Raw genomic sequence first — 15,732 nt, 5'->3', positions numbered from 1 at the left:
GTGGACTTCCCAAACTCACACTTTTCCTCGTGTAGCGTTAGTCCTGAGTCTTCTAGCTGTTCCATAGTTGCTGCCAACCTGACATTGTGTTCTTTCTCGGTCTTGCCGTATACTAAGAGGTCGTCGCTGACGTTTGCTACACCTGGGAGGTCTTGGAGAACTTTGCGTATCTCGTGCTGGAAAACTTCAGCAGCTGATTATATGCCAAAGTTGAGGCAGCAGTACCTTCTCAGCCCCAGATGGGATGAGAACGTCGTGATGTAGCGTGGTTCCTTTTGATAGGACGGATTTGGTGGTTGCCGGATCGTAGGTCCAGCTTGCAGAGGACCGTGGCACTGGTCAGTCCACAATCAGCTTGTCTAATGTGGGACTAATGTACCTTTCCCTTCCAATTGCTAGGTTAGGGAGGCGCATGTTGATGCATATGCGCACCGCTTGGGGTTGTTTGGGCTTTGACGTAACACCATAGGCGAGACCCAGGGGTGGGTCAGGCAGTCTTTTCAATGATTCAGAGGTCTTCCAGCTTTTTTTTAGTTCTGCTTCTACTGCTGCCCTCATGTGGAAGGGAACTCTCTGGTGTCTTGCTGCTCGTGGTTCTACCGTGGGATCAATGTGGAGTTTCAATGATTCGCCTTTGAGGCATCTGATGCCTTTGAATAGCCTTTTGTGCTTTGTTAGCAGGTGCTCAATGTCTTTGGACTGGATTGCGACGTTAAATTGGATCAGTTCTAGTCGTTCTGCCATCGGGCAGCTGAGCAGGGTTTCTATGATGTGTAATGACCGTCTTGAAGTACCCCCCCACCAGGAGGGGCTTTTTGGAGCCATAGGCATATAGCAGCATGGTTCTTTGCCACAGGAGCGGTTTGGGATCGTGTTTGTCAAACCTGGTGGTTGGCATGTCGTTGACAGTGGCCCCTGTGTCGATCATCATGGTGACAGTGATGTCGCCCTCTGTTACGGTGCAGCAGCGTGATTTGTTTTCACCAGTTTGCTCGCCGTGCCTGGGCTTCAATGCTGATATCATGTGTACTTTTTCTTGCTGGGTGTTTCTGTGCCTGTTTGAGTATACCGGAGATTGCTCTCTGCTAGACTGTCTGTCGTCACTGCTGTCACTGTTGGAGTCATTGCCGTCTATCGCTCGGGACCTTCCGTTCCTGCTTTCTCGCATCTTGCTTGGTTGTCCCTTCTGCCAGCGATAGTGCTGCCTGGAGTGGTCTGTTTGTGTGCTGCGAGGCCTTGCGCGTTCTTCCAGTCTGGGGTGTACCTCCGAGGCGAGTGATCTCTGGGCTTTTGAGAACTCCGACACACTGATGCGTAAGGGTTCACTTTCCCGCACTTTTGGCACGTGGTGCTATAAGCTGGGCAGGGTTCACCTGTGTTGATGACCTCCACGCAACACACAGTTTTTCGGTCTGGTGGCATGCTGCCCTTGCTGGGTTCTGTGTTGCCGCAGGGCGTTTACTGTTGTCATGCTGTTTTGGGGCGTTTCTGTTTCTATCGGCAAGCCGGCTGATTATATGTTCCATTGACATGTGTTCGTCGGTTCTTTCCCATAGTCGGCCCATGGAAAAATGGTGTCCAGTGGCAGGTCTGTCTCTGACAGGATGGATCATCGGTGCTTGTCTGAGGATAATCTGTGTATTACTTGTTGCCTCGCCGTGAACTCTTTGTTTGGAAAATCACAACTGAGGGCCATCTCGCACAATCAGCTGTGGAAGTAGTCTATGTTCTCCTGTGGGCACTGTCTGGCCTGGCTAATCTTGAACCGTTCAAAATCAGGGCTGATTTTTGGCTTAAACGTCTTGGTGAGGATGTCCTTCGCTGTTTCGTATTAGTTTACTGTGCCCCGGTTTGGGAGTGCGTTGAACAGTCGAAGGGCCATGGTGCCCAAGTTAAGCATGAGATAGGCTCTCTTCTTCTCGCTGGTGATGTCGGATGTCAGGATGCTCAGCTCGAACTGCTGGATCCAGAGTTCCCAGCGGGGTCCTGTGCAGGGCCTGAAGGGTTGAAATGGCTGCACGAAGGTTCCCTGCATGGTATACATACATGTGCTGGTGTCAGGGTTTTGGCTTTGTTGCCTCTGTGGTGTTGTGGGGTTGTCCGCCATGTTGTGATAGGCCTGGGTTGTGCTTGGCTGTGCTCCTATGCTGGTGCTCCTTTGCGTGGTACTGGCAGTGTGTCTGGCATGAGTGGGGCCTCCTTTCCAGTGTGGATGCTGGCTGGGGCGCTTGTGCTTTGTTCTGTATGATGCATATCTCTCAACTCACATGCTTTTGGCGGGTGTCACCCGCCTTGTAAACAGCTCTCACCCGCCAAGCCTCCTGCACTCCCATAGGTTTCAATGGGCCTCTCACCCGCCAATAATAAAATCGGGGGTTTTCACCCGCCTTTGCGACATAAATGTTTGAGAGCTATGATGATGGCCGCCTGCTGTGGGAATGCCCACTGTTTTGCCCTGGCGCTGGGTTACTTCCTGGGGCCTTTTTATGCTACCCCTGCTAATGCCTGCTGCCACTGTGTGGCCACGTGGCTTGGGGCCTCTTCACAGGCTTCTGTGGGTTCCCCGGTGCATATTCTGTGTTGCTTTGACAGTGCACAAATGGTGCTTTCTCAACATGTGTTGCCTTAGCCGGGGCTGTTCATGTGGCCCACGTGTTCGCTGGGCCTCTGTACTGGGCCTGTGGGCTGTCAGATAGCCGGATGGTGCCGCAGGGTCTTGCATTTGTTTTCTTTTTGCCGGCACGCGCGGCGCACTTACTTCGTGTGATGACAGCTGAGGATTTATTTTTTCTTCTTTGCTCCGTGCGACGCCCAGGCACCTGGCTGGGAAGGCTCGAGTTTGCTCAGCGGGCCCTGGTGTTGCCTGGGGCGTGGCAACGGTGCGTGCTAGCCTGTTGTGGGATCTGTGTTGGCTGGCATATTGCAGCTGCTCAGTAACCTCGGGATGGGTGTGATTTAATCAGCGGGCCCTGGGGGTGCCTGAAGCGCAGTGCAGGCTTGGTCTGCCTCACTGTGGTGAGGCTGTGTTGGGTGGGCCTGTTCATCCCAACGTTATCGCCAGTGTGATGTGGGACCACGACCGGGATGGGGGCTGCTGGCCCTAGGGAGCGCAGCGTGGACGGGCATGGGACAAAAGGACACAGACACACTGCACCTCTGAGTTCCAAGCGGGAACAGCCTTTTGCTGGCTTTCCGCACACCTGTATTTCTTTGCCCACGTGATATATCTCTCTCTCTCTCTCTCTCTCTCTCTCTCTCTCTGTCTCTGTCTCTGTCTCTCTCTCTCCCCCCTTCCTTGCAGAAGGATTTGTCCCTTTTAGATGACTTTTGCAAACCTGGAAGTAGTTATCAGACACCTACGTGCCAATCAAATTAAGCCGGGCCAGGACAAAACCATCAATCATTTGCATGGTGGTGAGGAGGGGCGAAAAGAGACTTGTATCCTCTCTGTCATACAAATGATCCAGTATTTGCACCAGCATACATTGTCATGCTGGTGCAAAAGCTGGAGATCCCTATGGGGTCGGCCAACTTTATGCAGCAGCATAAAGCAGGCGGACAACATAGAGATCCATTGTACATGCTGCCTGTCATGCTTGCATGGTAGGCAACCGGTACAAGTACAATTAAACCCTGCCCGATATGCTCGGACTAAAGTTAAAGCTGCCCCGCATTTACTACAGTGATGTGCAAAGCAAAAGGTGATGTATACACATGTATGCCACCTTTCTCCCTGCTGTGCAAATGAAGAAAATGTGGCAGGGGAGCTGCCTGCCTGCCTGCATGAAATGAATGTGAACAGGCTCCCTTCAGCAAAATTACACTTTCAGTGAACATGAGCTCCTTTGTATTTGGAACCATCTATAAACATCAGGACACACCAACACATAATTTAAACCATAAGGGGTCATACAAAATATAACGTTTGCATTTTATGTGGAAGATTTGCGTGGTAGAGGTCCTGGTCACTGGTTAATGCTGCATAACCAGGAGCTGTTTTTAGCGCCTGCTTATACAATCTAAATTTCAAACCCTATAAACACCATGTGATCCCTTTACAAATCCCCATACAGATACTCCACTGTCACATTTTGACTTATTCCTAGTCCCGCAGAGACTGCCCGACACAGATCTCAAACCCAAAATGTAACATGGTTTAGCCATTACACTTCTCTCCATAAAACTATAAGAAATCGGCCCCTCATTGCTTCCTTACAGGGAAAATCCACCATTCTGCACAGGAACAGTACAAATCTATAAAGAAGCATGTCCCTCTGCACAGGACAAAGATCATCCCACCCTTCTGCATCACAGGACAAATCTCCAAATACCCCCTTAGGGCAGGGAAATCTAATCCGCCTCTCTGCAGCAAGCAAATCCCCTACTCTGTATGTTTGTAAAGTAGACCTGTTGTTAGGAAAGATTTCATGATTGTAGGTAATTTTCCTTCCATGTGGCAACCCCCAAACTTTTTGCTGTTGTTTTACACTCTGATCTAGACTTTGCCGGAGAAGCGCAGCATTCCGCCGCACTCCTCTGGGCTTTCGCTCCATTCTTACGGGGAAACTGACATGCCCTTAAGACAGTCAGTATCGGGAGAATTGTTTCCCTTAGTCCTTTCCTCACGTTGCAGCTTTTGAGCAAAATGAAACAAGAGTGCACCGTAACTTACATTACCACCCTCTTGGGTCTCTAGTCATTCCAATGGCCCTAGAAACTCTCGCTGGACTTATCATGAAATGTGCAAGTATGTCACGGACGGGACTGTTGGCAGCTATCGTTTCTTTGTGTTTTGAACCCCTTTTTGCCATGTTAACCGCGCTTCCCGCGTTTGGCCCAAATGGGTGGCCTGGCCTCCAAAATGGCCATGCCACAAGGTTCTTTGTCCTGTCCGCTGACCGTCTTGCCCCTTCACCTTCCCCAGGTCGAGCCGACCCGGAGCAGTCCTTATTTGGTCACGCACTTTCCCGCGAAACACAACGCTTTAGCGGGCTTCTGCATGCCTTGTGTGTGCCTCCAGGATGTGGGCTGGGATGTCTGTTCCCAATACACATGCTGGGTGCCAGAGAGTCTAGTGTGTCTTGAATGCCTGGGACCACCGTGGTCCGTGATAGGTCCACGTATGGTGTGAGTGTTTTGTGAGCAGATCTCCCATTGGGTCCTCTCCGTTTTGGCGCGAAGAGAACTCTGGATAAGAGGAGGCTGGAAACACCACTACCATGTCAATCTCCTGAGTTCTCACAAACAAAGGATAAGGACCAAAGTATCCTGCAACTAAGAAGCCGAGTCGAGGAATCGCTGGTGACCCGCTGAAGGTTTGGCACCCTGCACTGCTGTCGTCCTGTGAGACCCCTCTGCCTCTGATCGAACGAGAAGGCCTGTACTGGCGCTTCGACCCTTTGGAATAGTGGGAACAACTATTCTGGGCATCTTTACCAAATCCTATACGTAAGCCATCTGAAGCGTCCCTGGGCCATCCAGTGGACTGACCAGCCTACACAGGAACCTTGCTCTGTCACCGCTGTATGGCTTACTGCTAATCCTGTGTCCTCGGCACTCTCACACGATTCGTACACTTGGCATTCCCAGGTCTGAAGTGAGACGTGTGCTTTGGGACCGGAATACCTGCGGTTGCCGAGTTGCCCTGCTGTGGTAACAAACCTGTGCCTGTTCGCTGCATTTTGGGACACCCTCGACCATGACTCCTGCTGTCGCGGAATCTACACGGCGTCGAGACATCCTGCTGATCACATCTGAACCTGCCAGTACTGAAACGGAACCGGAGAAGCCTGGGTCTGCCTGCATCGGAGACCGGTGAGTAGTCAATACCCTAACCGGTCGCCCTCCCGCAGGAGCCTGTGGCTCTCCACCGCTTTCATAAACAGCGACCTTTTTCCGCACTCGCGTCCTGCTTCTGCCCACAAGTGGAGGCCACGATTGAGTAGCGGGGAACTGTTCATCATCGTTTTGTTCACCTCTCTGAACTGCCTGATCTCCCTGAAGAGACTCTCCTTTGCCCGCTGGCACCTGCGTGTGCAGGTACTTTTGAGCACAAGGCTCCACTCTTCTTAGGGCTCGGACTTCCTTCTAGTTAGGTGGCCTCTGATGTCGAACTGGGTCTAACGATTACTTGCACTGCCCGTTTTCCTCCCCATCTAGGTGGTCTGCATATTTCGTGCTTCTAACTCTTTAGACCCCTTGGTCTTGTATATATATATATTGTATTGCTTGTGATGTGTTGGTTTATTGGAGTTTTACCGTGATTCTTTACTATGGTCGATGTTACAAAGGCCTTGTAATAAATGTGTCTATTTTTAATATAACACCTGTCTGCAGTAATTTATAAGCGTCCTTGCTTTGTGTGCTCATTGCGGCCTTTCAGTCACCCTCACCCCTCTTGAGACCTAGTCTTGACCGCCGCCATCGTTACCCTGATTGGTCTGGCTTGTCCAGAGGTTACCCTGTTCCAAGAAACTAGGCTGGCCTTCTGAACCTCTGCCCTCCAGGACAGAGTTCAGAAATCCATCTTAAGACCTGTCCACAGTGCTTTAAATGGGTCGGTCCTACCCGGCCCTCAGTACCTGCACTCATTTTTGAGGATTTGAGTACATGCACTTCCCACCACCTGAAATAGAGTAGCGGTGCTCCACCATGTTGCAAGGTGAAAATGGAAGCGTTTCATTTCACTTTATCGCAACCGAAAGGACTAAGCTTCTGCAGCCTTTGCTGGGGAAAGCAGCACACTCTCCCGCCTCCTGTCTCTGCCACCCGGAGTGCCCATAATGTATTTGTATTTATTAATTTTATATAGCGCTTTACGCCAATGTCTCTAATGTCTCCTTAATTGCCCACCCTACAGAACAGAAGGAGACAAACATGCATCTACTGTACCCTCAGCACACTATGCCGGAACACTGTTTCGCTAAGTGGGCTTCACCTGTTACCTTTGGTGTCCTTTGATGGAGCAGGGATTGATTGGGGCAGGCTGGGAAATTACTTTTTAAAGATGCTTCGTTGTATTAGCAGTGCCTATTTTAATATGTAAATGTTTAATTAATTTGAGTTGTGATAGAATGTTTTTGACTGAAAACGCGCACACAGCTCCAGTTACCTACCGAATTTCTTATTAGGCAATGAAAACGAAGAATAATAAAACTCCCCTTTTAAGGCTATGATACCCACTAGTTTGATACGCAAAAAATAAAGTCTAATTTGATATGTAAATTTAAACTTTGTAAACAGTAGATTCCAACTAACTTGAAGTTTGTAAGGCTCCCAGATACACTGCTATAGCATGTGTAATCTGTGGCACATAATTTAATCTCATTAGGCATTGCCTGCAAATGATAGGGTGTGCTTAAAAGGGACCAGTGCCTAAAGTCCCGAGCCGAAACAGCAGGTGCTAAAATCGATGCGCTGGAATGGCCGGCTTCATAACTTGCTGAGTACCTGCACTTTTTTCCCATTTAAAGCACTGCCTGTCCCCCAGGTCAGATACACCACACTGTGCAAGACAACCAATCTCACACTTGCAGAGGCGTCGCTAGGGAGGGACGTGGGGGGGGCGCGCCCCCGCGGAAATCATGGGACCCCCATTGTGCCCCCCCCCACCTAAGGCGAGCAGTGACTGTGGTCTCTGTGGTGTTATTTGTGCCACTTACAAAGGCACATATTTGCAGATCACACAGCAAATACTCTCCTTTTGTCTCAAAGCTAGCAGTGATCCTGGTATGCATTCTGGCATCGGTATGAACATGAGCCACTTCTCAGGTGTCCCTGCCTGGCTTCTGCACATCGACCTCCATAGTGTAAAGAGCAGCTTGCCATACATGCCAACATTCTGTGACCAAAAATCTGTAGGAATATTAAAGTTTCAAAAATAGTCAGGCGAGGAGGCAATGATAGGAATAGGACGCGTCAGCAGCCCATTGTCATTGAATGAGCCCGCCGCCGCGGGTGCATTCAATGACAATGAGGCGCCTGCCATGCCTTCTGCCACCACGCCAGCTCGGGGGAGCCCTTGAAAGACTCCACCGAGCTGGCGTGGTTGGGGGCTAATGGTGCTTTTGTCAAAGGCACCCGCAGCGGAGGGGCGCATTTAGCCCGCCGCCGTTGGCGCCTTTCACATCAAAAGCCTGCATGCTATGCCTTCTCCCGCTACGCCAGCTCGGGGGAGCCCTTGAAAGACTCCCCCGAGCTGGCGTGGCCCAAAAAATAATAATAATAAATAAATAAAAACTTTTTTAAACAAAATTTGTATTTGTTACCAATAAATCGGTAGGCGGTAGGACTGCTTAAAAAGCGGTATCCTACCACCTAAATCGGTAGAGTTGGCAAGTATGGCTTGCAGCCCTTCCCATCAGAATGTAGGGCATGAAACTGCTATTCTGATGGGAGGGGAGGTGCAGTCGGTAGTTGGTGTCCTCAAAGGCCTCCGCAGGAGTGCTTGTGACGTCACACATTACTGTTACCCCCCCACTTTTGTCTGTGCCCCCCCCCCGTCCTCCTACATTTGTCTTTGGCCCCCTCTGTGCCCCTCCTAAATTTGATTCCTGGCGACGCCACTGCACACTTGCCCAACTCTCTGCACACTACAAATACCTAAATGAGTCGCTGCAAAAAAATAATACCCCCCCCCCCCCACTTACATGTTACAAAGGGGCAAATACAGCATGTGCACATAAACTGCTTCTTTACACTGGTGCCCAACCCGTATGCCACGCTTAACTAACCAAATGAGTTTCTCTGCACAGGATATATGCCCCAAATCGCCACCCAGCAGTAGAAAAGAATCCGGCAAATAACTGTTCCCCACTGTTACACTGACTATCCTCAGGGAACAGATGCACATAACAAACAGAACAAATTCCCCACAATACACCTTGCCACTAAAATAACACTATGTGATTGCTTGATGACGTACTACTATAAACCAAATTCGCTAAGTAAGAGAAGCGGGCCCTGCTCATCAGCTCGCTGCCACGAGGCTATCTCACGACTTGCCTTCCCGCTCTTGCAAAGATGACGAGGGGGGGGCGTGGCAACGTGGAGCTCGTGACTTACCAGACACGCTCGAGCGTGGCAAAGTCACGTGAAGAAGAGTCGGCGGGGCGTTGCTACGGTCCGTTTCTCGGATGGGAACCAGACACTACGTTCCCGCTCGCGTAAAAATGCCAACGTGAGGCTTGTGACTTACCAGACACGTCGGAACGTAGAAAGGTCACGTGAAGAAGAGTAGGCGGGGCTTTGTTATGGTGCGTTACTCCAGATGGCAACTAGACACTACTGGTTGTTTTGTTGCTCTTAGTGTTGGCAGGAATTCGCAGCGTTACAAAAGTTCCTGGTTTTTGGGACAGATTGCGGTATTTCATCAAGATGTTGTCATTGTTAGTTTGTTCGCGGGAACCTCACATTTTGTCTGATGCCAGTCGTTAGACATATCTAATGCTACTTCTTTGCATTCTGGTACTTGTAGTTTTGTTTCATCCAACTATAAACGCGGGTCTACAAGAGATGGGAGGAATTTGAAGAAAAACAGGGCTCAGATAGTACATATTAAGGAGGCTAAAGGCAATGCAATTTCGCTGAGATACGTGCCAACATGGTCCATTCCTTTCAGGAGGTGGGCTTGCTACTTTTGTTTATTTATTGTATTCTGGGAGTTGCCCTGTCGTGACATTTTACAAATCAATAATTAAAAATCCCAGAATACAAAGAACAATTTGCATTAAGTTCTCGGTCATGCATGCCAGCGTTATCCATTTTGTTTAGGAGATGCACTCCCAGACATGGTCTTAAATTTGCTATCTGGGATTTTTAGTCCTGGCTCTTAACATTCTAAATCCAGGACTACATGTCACTGAATGCAAACTCTACAACCAGGACTTTACTAGCATCTTCCCAATGGAATGGACAATGTTGGCATATAGGATGGGCGCAAACATTTATTCCCAAAAAAGAACTGGTTCTTTGAATCAAATAACAAATGCTGCTCAGATTTTAAGATTACTTTAAAATTACTTCAGAATCCTCTCATGGCAACAACTACATAATTGCAACTTTTTCATGTGAAAGCCGACAGGTTTCGAAGGTGAAATAATTTGTTAAAGTTACATGTGAAAAGTAAAGAGGAATTTTTGTCACTCCTAATCTTATCCTGTCTTTCACTATTTTATTCCTGTTTATGATTTTCCGAAGTGAAGTGCGTGAATGTTCATATGCATTTTCTTTTTTTTCAGATAGTGCATGGCTAAAAGTTTTTTCAGAATGTTTAGTTGACAAAAATGCGTGAGGATCTTCATTAATCGTAGAATGATGCCTGCAGCTTTTTCTCCACTGTTGGCTGCAGCGCGGCAACATCTTGGGAAAGGGAAAAAGAACGTTTTCTCCCTATCCAAATCCCTTCATTTGGCTGCAGAGGTACTAGCTGTTGATTCGGGTTTGAAACCTGCATTCCTATATGACCACAGTTCTGCTGGGATCATTCAACTCCAGGACTACCTACATGAACTTCATTTTATTGGTTTCATCCAGCACCACCTGCACCTTCTTGACATATCAGATAACATTATACTGGTGAACGTGGAGAACACTGTGTCAAATCTGGAGTCTAGCTGGCTTCGGAAGCGAGTTGTAGATATATCATCGTCTCTAACAAGTCCAGTGGTTTGTGAACCTGGTCATCCGAGGGAGATCGAGGGACACATTTTGGAACTGCTCCATCATCTCACCATGTTTGGAAATGGGACACCCGGTACCATATCTACGGGGACAATATCCAATCCAAAGTGGAATCTGTGCACTATCTTTGGCCTTCTTTTGGGGTACCCGGTGCCCTACTGGTTTGATACAGATAAAGGGTTTGAGAATTGCTTAGCCCTCACTCCTCTCAGAATATTTACTGTACAAGTGTTATGCCCTAAGATAAGTGATACCATGCAGTTCAAGTTGTACTCTTTCAGCGTCCCCGACAGTCTGCACCTTTCCCTGAAGGAGCACATGGATGTTTGGAATGAAAAACTGAAGAACGCATTTAGTCGACAGAGGTGTTTTACTGATCTGAGTCTTAACAGTCATGTAACAGTTTTGGCAGCAGTAGCCTTGTGAGATACGCCCTTGCGTAGCACGCTACTTGTATAAAACAGTACCTAAAATGTGCGTATCACTGTATAACTCCGAAGTTGTCAACCGTTTAAAAATCACAGATACTTTTATTATCTCCCTAAAGCAATTGAACTGATTAGTACAAAACCCGCAGAAATAATGTAGTTATGCCAGTTTTTGGCTGCCCTCTAGTCCATTTTTATAAACAGAGTGGTGTCCAGTGGCTAAGATGTCCATTGAGCCTAGTGGATATTATTTCTGCTCCAGCCTTCCCACCATATAACAATTTTTGCAATCACTGGCCAGTCTTATACTCTCTGCGTTTGTTCCTGTCATTGCGAAAATTAGATACATTCTAAATGATGATACAAGATTTTATGAAAAAATGTAAGTTTTTTTTAATACAATGGGTGGATTTATTTTCTGATTATTTAAATTCTTTTATTTGTAAGTCATTTTGCTAAATGTACGTTTAGTCTCTTATCAATACATAAACTGACAGACAGACACATGGTTTGAAGGTTACCTTCAATTGCAATTAGCAAATCATTTGACCAATTGTTTTGCAGTCAGGTATTTTATAACCATGGAACAATTAGTCAGTTAATAGACTGATAATTGTACACTAACCTTTACGTCTTATTTATAATGATGAGATGCAGTCAATTAATTTCCTCCATGGATTTCAATTCCTATTTACAATGTTTATGCATTCCATTCTGAAGAAGGCACTCTGGATAACTCGGGGTGTTTTATTCCAAAAGGCTCCATCCCCATGAGAACTAACGTTATTGAAAACAAACCATACTTCAAATTTTTACCACACTCTTATTTTTCTTCAAATTCTTTACACGTGCTCCACAATACCCCTAATATTACCTTATCAGTGCTTTTAATCTCACCCATACATGGCTACAGTTCAGCTGGTGGCATGCCGTTTTGAATATTGTAATCCTACTTAAGTTGCATATTTATTTTCATTTAATTTTAGTCCTTTCAATTTTACCCACAATCATTCTACATCTTTATTCCTCCTTTCATCTTCATTCTCATCTGTCCGACCTTGTAATTTCTGTAGCTTTCCCTTGTAGCTTCTCTTAATTTAAGTCCTTCTTTCATTTCTGTAACCCTCACCAATGTCCTAAATCCATTGTTGCTCTTAGTTCCCAGGACGGTATCTATAGCTTTTTGACTCTCTACATTACATTTTCTAACGGTCAATAGCCGGATCTATCTAAGCACTCTCCGGGACTTCCTAAGCTGAGTCCACTCTACCAATGTTTTTAGTTCTAAAGGGAATGTAGGGTTGTGCCTTTCAGACACGCTGCTTTACTTAGTCGCCTTCCTCTCACACCCTGATGTTCCTCTCCCTGTCTCTTACTGCTACCTCTTCCTGCTACTATGCTCTGTCCAACGCCACCCACCTCCTCGCCTCCCTCTTCTCTCTCCTTCTAACGCAAACCGACACTCTCCAATGTTACTGTCTAAGTTCTCTCCATCCTCAAAACCACGACTACTCTCTATATAACTACTCTCTCCCCACCACTCATGCTTTCCCCTCTCAACACATCCACTCCACCTGCCTTTAGTCTCACAAAACGTTTCACTCACCCATTCCACTCTCTAAAACTCTCACTCACCCTTTTTTAACGCACGCAACAGTGTACCACTTACTCTTTCCAACCAATACTTCACCTTTTCTCTAAATTGCTTCCACACTCCAGTCCACCATTCGTCCTCCTGCTGGTCTCTTGGTCTGCCACCTCCTCATATGAACAACCCACAACTCCCTGCTTTCCACTTCTTATCCTCCCATTGTACTTCTGTCCCTAACCAATCTGGTCCTATCATCACTGCTAAGCCCCACGCATTCCTTCGATGTGGGGCTCCTGTGGTGTAACAATAGCAGCCAGTGTTGCAGAGTATTCCAGTTCCTGTTAGAAGGCTGGGTTCTGGGTAAATGCAGAGTAGGTAAGGAATAGTATGTAGAAGCCGCTCGGTGACAAATCCATGTTGCTTTGTTAGTATTGGGTCCTTTGCAGATGTTGGTGCTCTGCTTGTGCCTCCCATTCCTTTGTCACCAGCTCTCTTGCTCTCACTGCGGGTTCAGGTGGTGAGATGAATGGAGGCTTCTAGTGTGAGGTGCTGGTGGATTGCTGTTTTGCAGGGGAAATGTCTGTCCAAACGTTAGCTGCCTCATTGGTTGATCTATGAGAAAAAAAGAGAAACCGTCCAGAATAGTACTCAAAGGGTATCTGGTGATGCAAGGGCATACCATTCAAATACAAATAGGCACTTGGGGAGGTGACAGGAATTGGGGCTCCCTCAACTGTCACCCCCCTGCACTCCTCCGAGGTAGGACTGGCTTTGACCCCCCGGTAGGTCTCTGACCCCAGGCTGAGAGGAGTTCCTATCCCCTCGGTACAAGGCTAGATTACTGACCAGATAGCTAGACAATACATTGTCTGAGCTCAGCCTAATATTTTCAGATAGTCCAGAAAAAGGCATCAAATCTTGGTTTGTCTGTAATGTCCTATCCATAAATAGGAACAAATGAATGCTCACAAAACTGTTCCTCTTTAGTCTCTCTGTTTTACCTTTTGTTTGTTGCTTGCTTTTTTGCTATTTTGCTTCCACTCTTCTTTTTCTCTTGCAATCCTCTTGCCTTTGGCTTTTTCATTTCTGTCACATTCTTTCGCTCGTTAGTGTTTCTTTGTTTTGTTTTTTTCTTTCAGTTGTAGCTTCTTCTTGCACAGTGATTATTTTATTTCACTTTCTTTTTCATGCTTGCTCACTTTTTCTACCACTTCCTCTTTTTTCTTCTTGTCTTTTTCACTCGTTGCTTTTTCTTTGACTTTTTTTCTCGCTTTGCCATTTCTTTTGCATATATTCATTGCTTTTACCCTTGCAATTTATTTTGCGCTTTCATTATTTCTATCCCTTTTGATTGATTCTATACAGTAATTTAGCACACTGATACCAGATGTCTCTTAGGAGCTGAAGATAAAAAAAAATGTCAATTGTGACCTGAAGAAGGACCAATAATTTATTGAAGGAAAAGAAGGGGGAGTGAGTTCTAGATCTTCGGAACTTGAACTGTAATACGTCTTCCCCAAACGAGTTTAAATGAACGTTTCAAGTGATCGTGTCTAGTGAATACCCGGTTAATTGAACTGAAAGTTAGGTTGTTGCTAATAGGTGGATGCATTTTAAAGCTAAGACATTTTAAATTGGAACCTGTTCTGGGCCTGTTACTAGTGCATCAAAGCCAGGCCCTCTGAAACTCCCTCAAACCTATTTGGTCCACAGGTGAGGCACAGTGCTGCATTTGTATCCCCCTATGCAGTAGCCAAGTATGGAATTAACTGCAGAGTCAATAACTGGCTTTCCGTGTGGAGTTGAAAACAGACGTATGATTATTCATAATTTTCTCAACATGAAAGAAATATTTGCTCGTTACTGAATTGATTCAAGGAAGCTTTTTCATATCCTACTGAAAAATAAAGCCAAGTTGTTCTACTTCATGACATAGAGGTAACAAATGACCAGTAACGATTAACGATATTACTTTGAAGGGATTTCGCCTTTTTTTGTTCCCTAGAGAATGTCTGAGATCTGTTTTACATTCCTTGAGTTGGAAATGGTGAGCGGTCGTCCCTTCTTTGATAATATTAAGACATTCCTGCAGCAATATAAATCCAGTTGCCGTTCCGGTCCTCTCGATATAAATCTGGGTATTGTCCACATATGATTAACGCACAATATCCCGAGACTTGAGGAAGTGAAAAAGTTGAACCAGATAAATGTTAAAATGAACTGAGGAAAGGGAAGTACCCTGACAGTCCACATTGAAGCTTTATAGTTGATGAGGAGAACAGACTTCACTGTGCTTTCTATGCTCTCTTCTCCAATAAGAGGGAAACAAGTTAAGGCTGCTGGACTTGTTGCCAGCCGATGACCCCTCATTCATAAGTACAGGATTATCAAAGATGCAGATTAATCTAACATGACCACCAGCACCCCATGGCCCATATCAACAATAACTATAGCTTTTATGCTGTAGTGCGCCTTCTTTTGCTCTCCTTTCGTTTATCTTTTTTCTTTTACTGTTTCCCTTTTTTCTGCTTGATCATTCTCTCACCCTCTTTCACTCATTCACACTATGATTCTCTTTTGCATGTTCTTTTTTAGCTGCTCTCCTATGTGCTCTTATTTTGCCCCAATTCGACTCTTTTGCTCTTGTTTCACTCTTTCACTGTTCTTCTTGTTCCCCTTTTTTGCTCTATCAATCTTTCCCCTACCCAATTAGTTTCTCTTTTTTTTCTTTCTTTCCTTTGCTAAGTTCCACTTCTTTTCTTTTCTTACCTCACACTTTAACTTTTTTTGTCCCAATGGCAATATAGTGCTTTCTTTTGTATCAAATAATGTCTAGTTTGTGGCACGTGTTATGCAAATTACCACTACTGAATCAGCTGGTGATCTGTTGGTGGGTTTATTTCCCTGATTTTTTTAAGAGCCTGCAATGTTAATTTAGGACCAGGCTTTTAATACATTGCTCTGTTATTAACCCAGCAACTGCTGAGAACCTGTATGTGAGGCCCTTGAGCTATGTTCCGGGTACTAAGGAGT

The 15,732-nt window shown here is 46.2% G+C and overlaps 1 protein-coding gene across 5 annotated transcripts; it reads left to right on the top strand.

Moving 5' to 3' along the window:
- Positions 1-9,112: 9,112 nt before the first annotated feature.
- Positions 9,113-11,612, top strand: C13H1orf74 (chromosome 13 C1orf74 homolog). Of its 5 annotated transcripts, none has more exons than XM_069633288.1 (2): positions 9,113-9,254; positions 10,239-11,612. In XM_069633288.1, the coding sequence occupies exon 2, from the start codon at positions 10,312-10,314 to the stop codon at positions 11,104-11,106; it is 795 nt and encodes a 264-aa protein (XP_069489389.1). In that variant the 5' UTR covers positions 9,113-9,254; positions 10,239-10,311; the 3' UTR covers positions 11,107-11,612. The 5 variants fall into 5 exon arrangements, with proteins under 5 accessions (XP_069489389.1, XP_069489391.1, XP_069489390.1 ...); XM_069633290.1 differs by having other exon boundaries at positions 9,251-9,362; XM_069633289.1 differs by lacking the exon at positions 9,113-9,254 and adding an exon at positions 9,261-9,386.
- The last annotated feature ends 4,120 nt before the right edge of the window (positions 11,613-15,732 follow it).

Source organism: Ambystoma mexicanum, chromosome 13 (genome assembly GCF_040938575.1).
Source record: "Ambystoma mexicanum isolate Mex_15411 chromosome 13, UKY_AmexF1_1, whole genome shotgun sequence".
Lineage (NCBI taxonomy): Eukaryota > Metazoa > Chordata > Amphibia > Caudata > Ambystomatidae > Ambystoma > Ambystoma mexicanum.
This window is presented reverse-complemented; position numbering and strand designations above follow the sequence as displayed.

Excerpts from the sequence above, each read along its gene's own strand:
- C13H1orf74 (XM_069633288.1), top strand. The coding sequence starts at position 10,312 with ATGATGCCTGCAGCTTTTTCTCCACTGTTGGCTGCAGCGCGGCAACAT.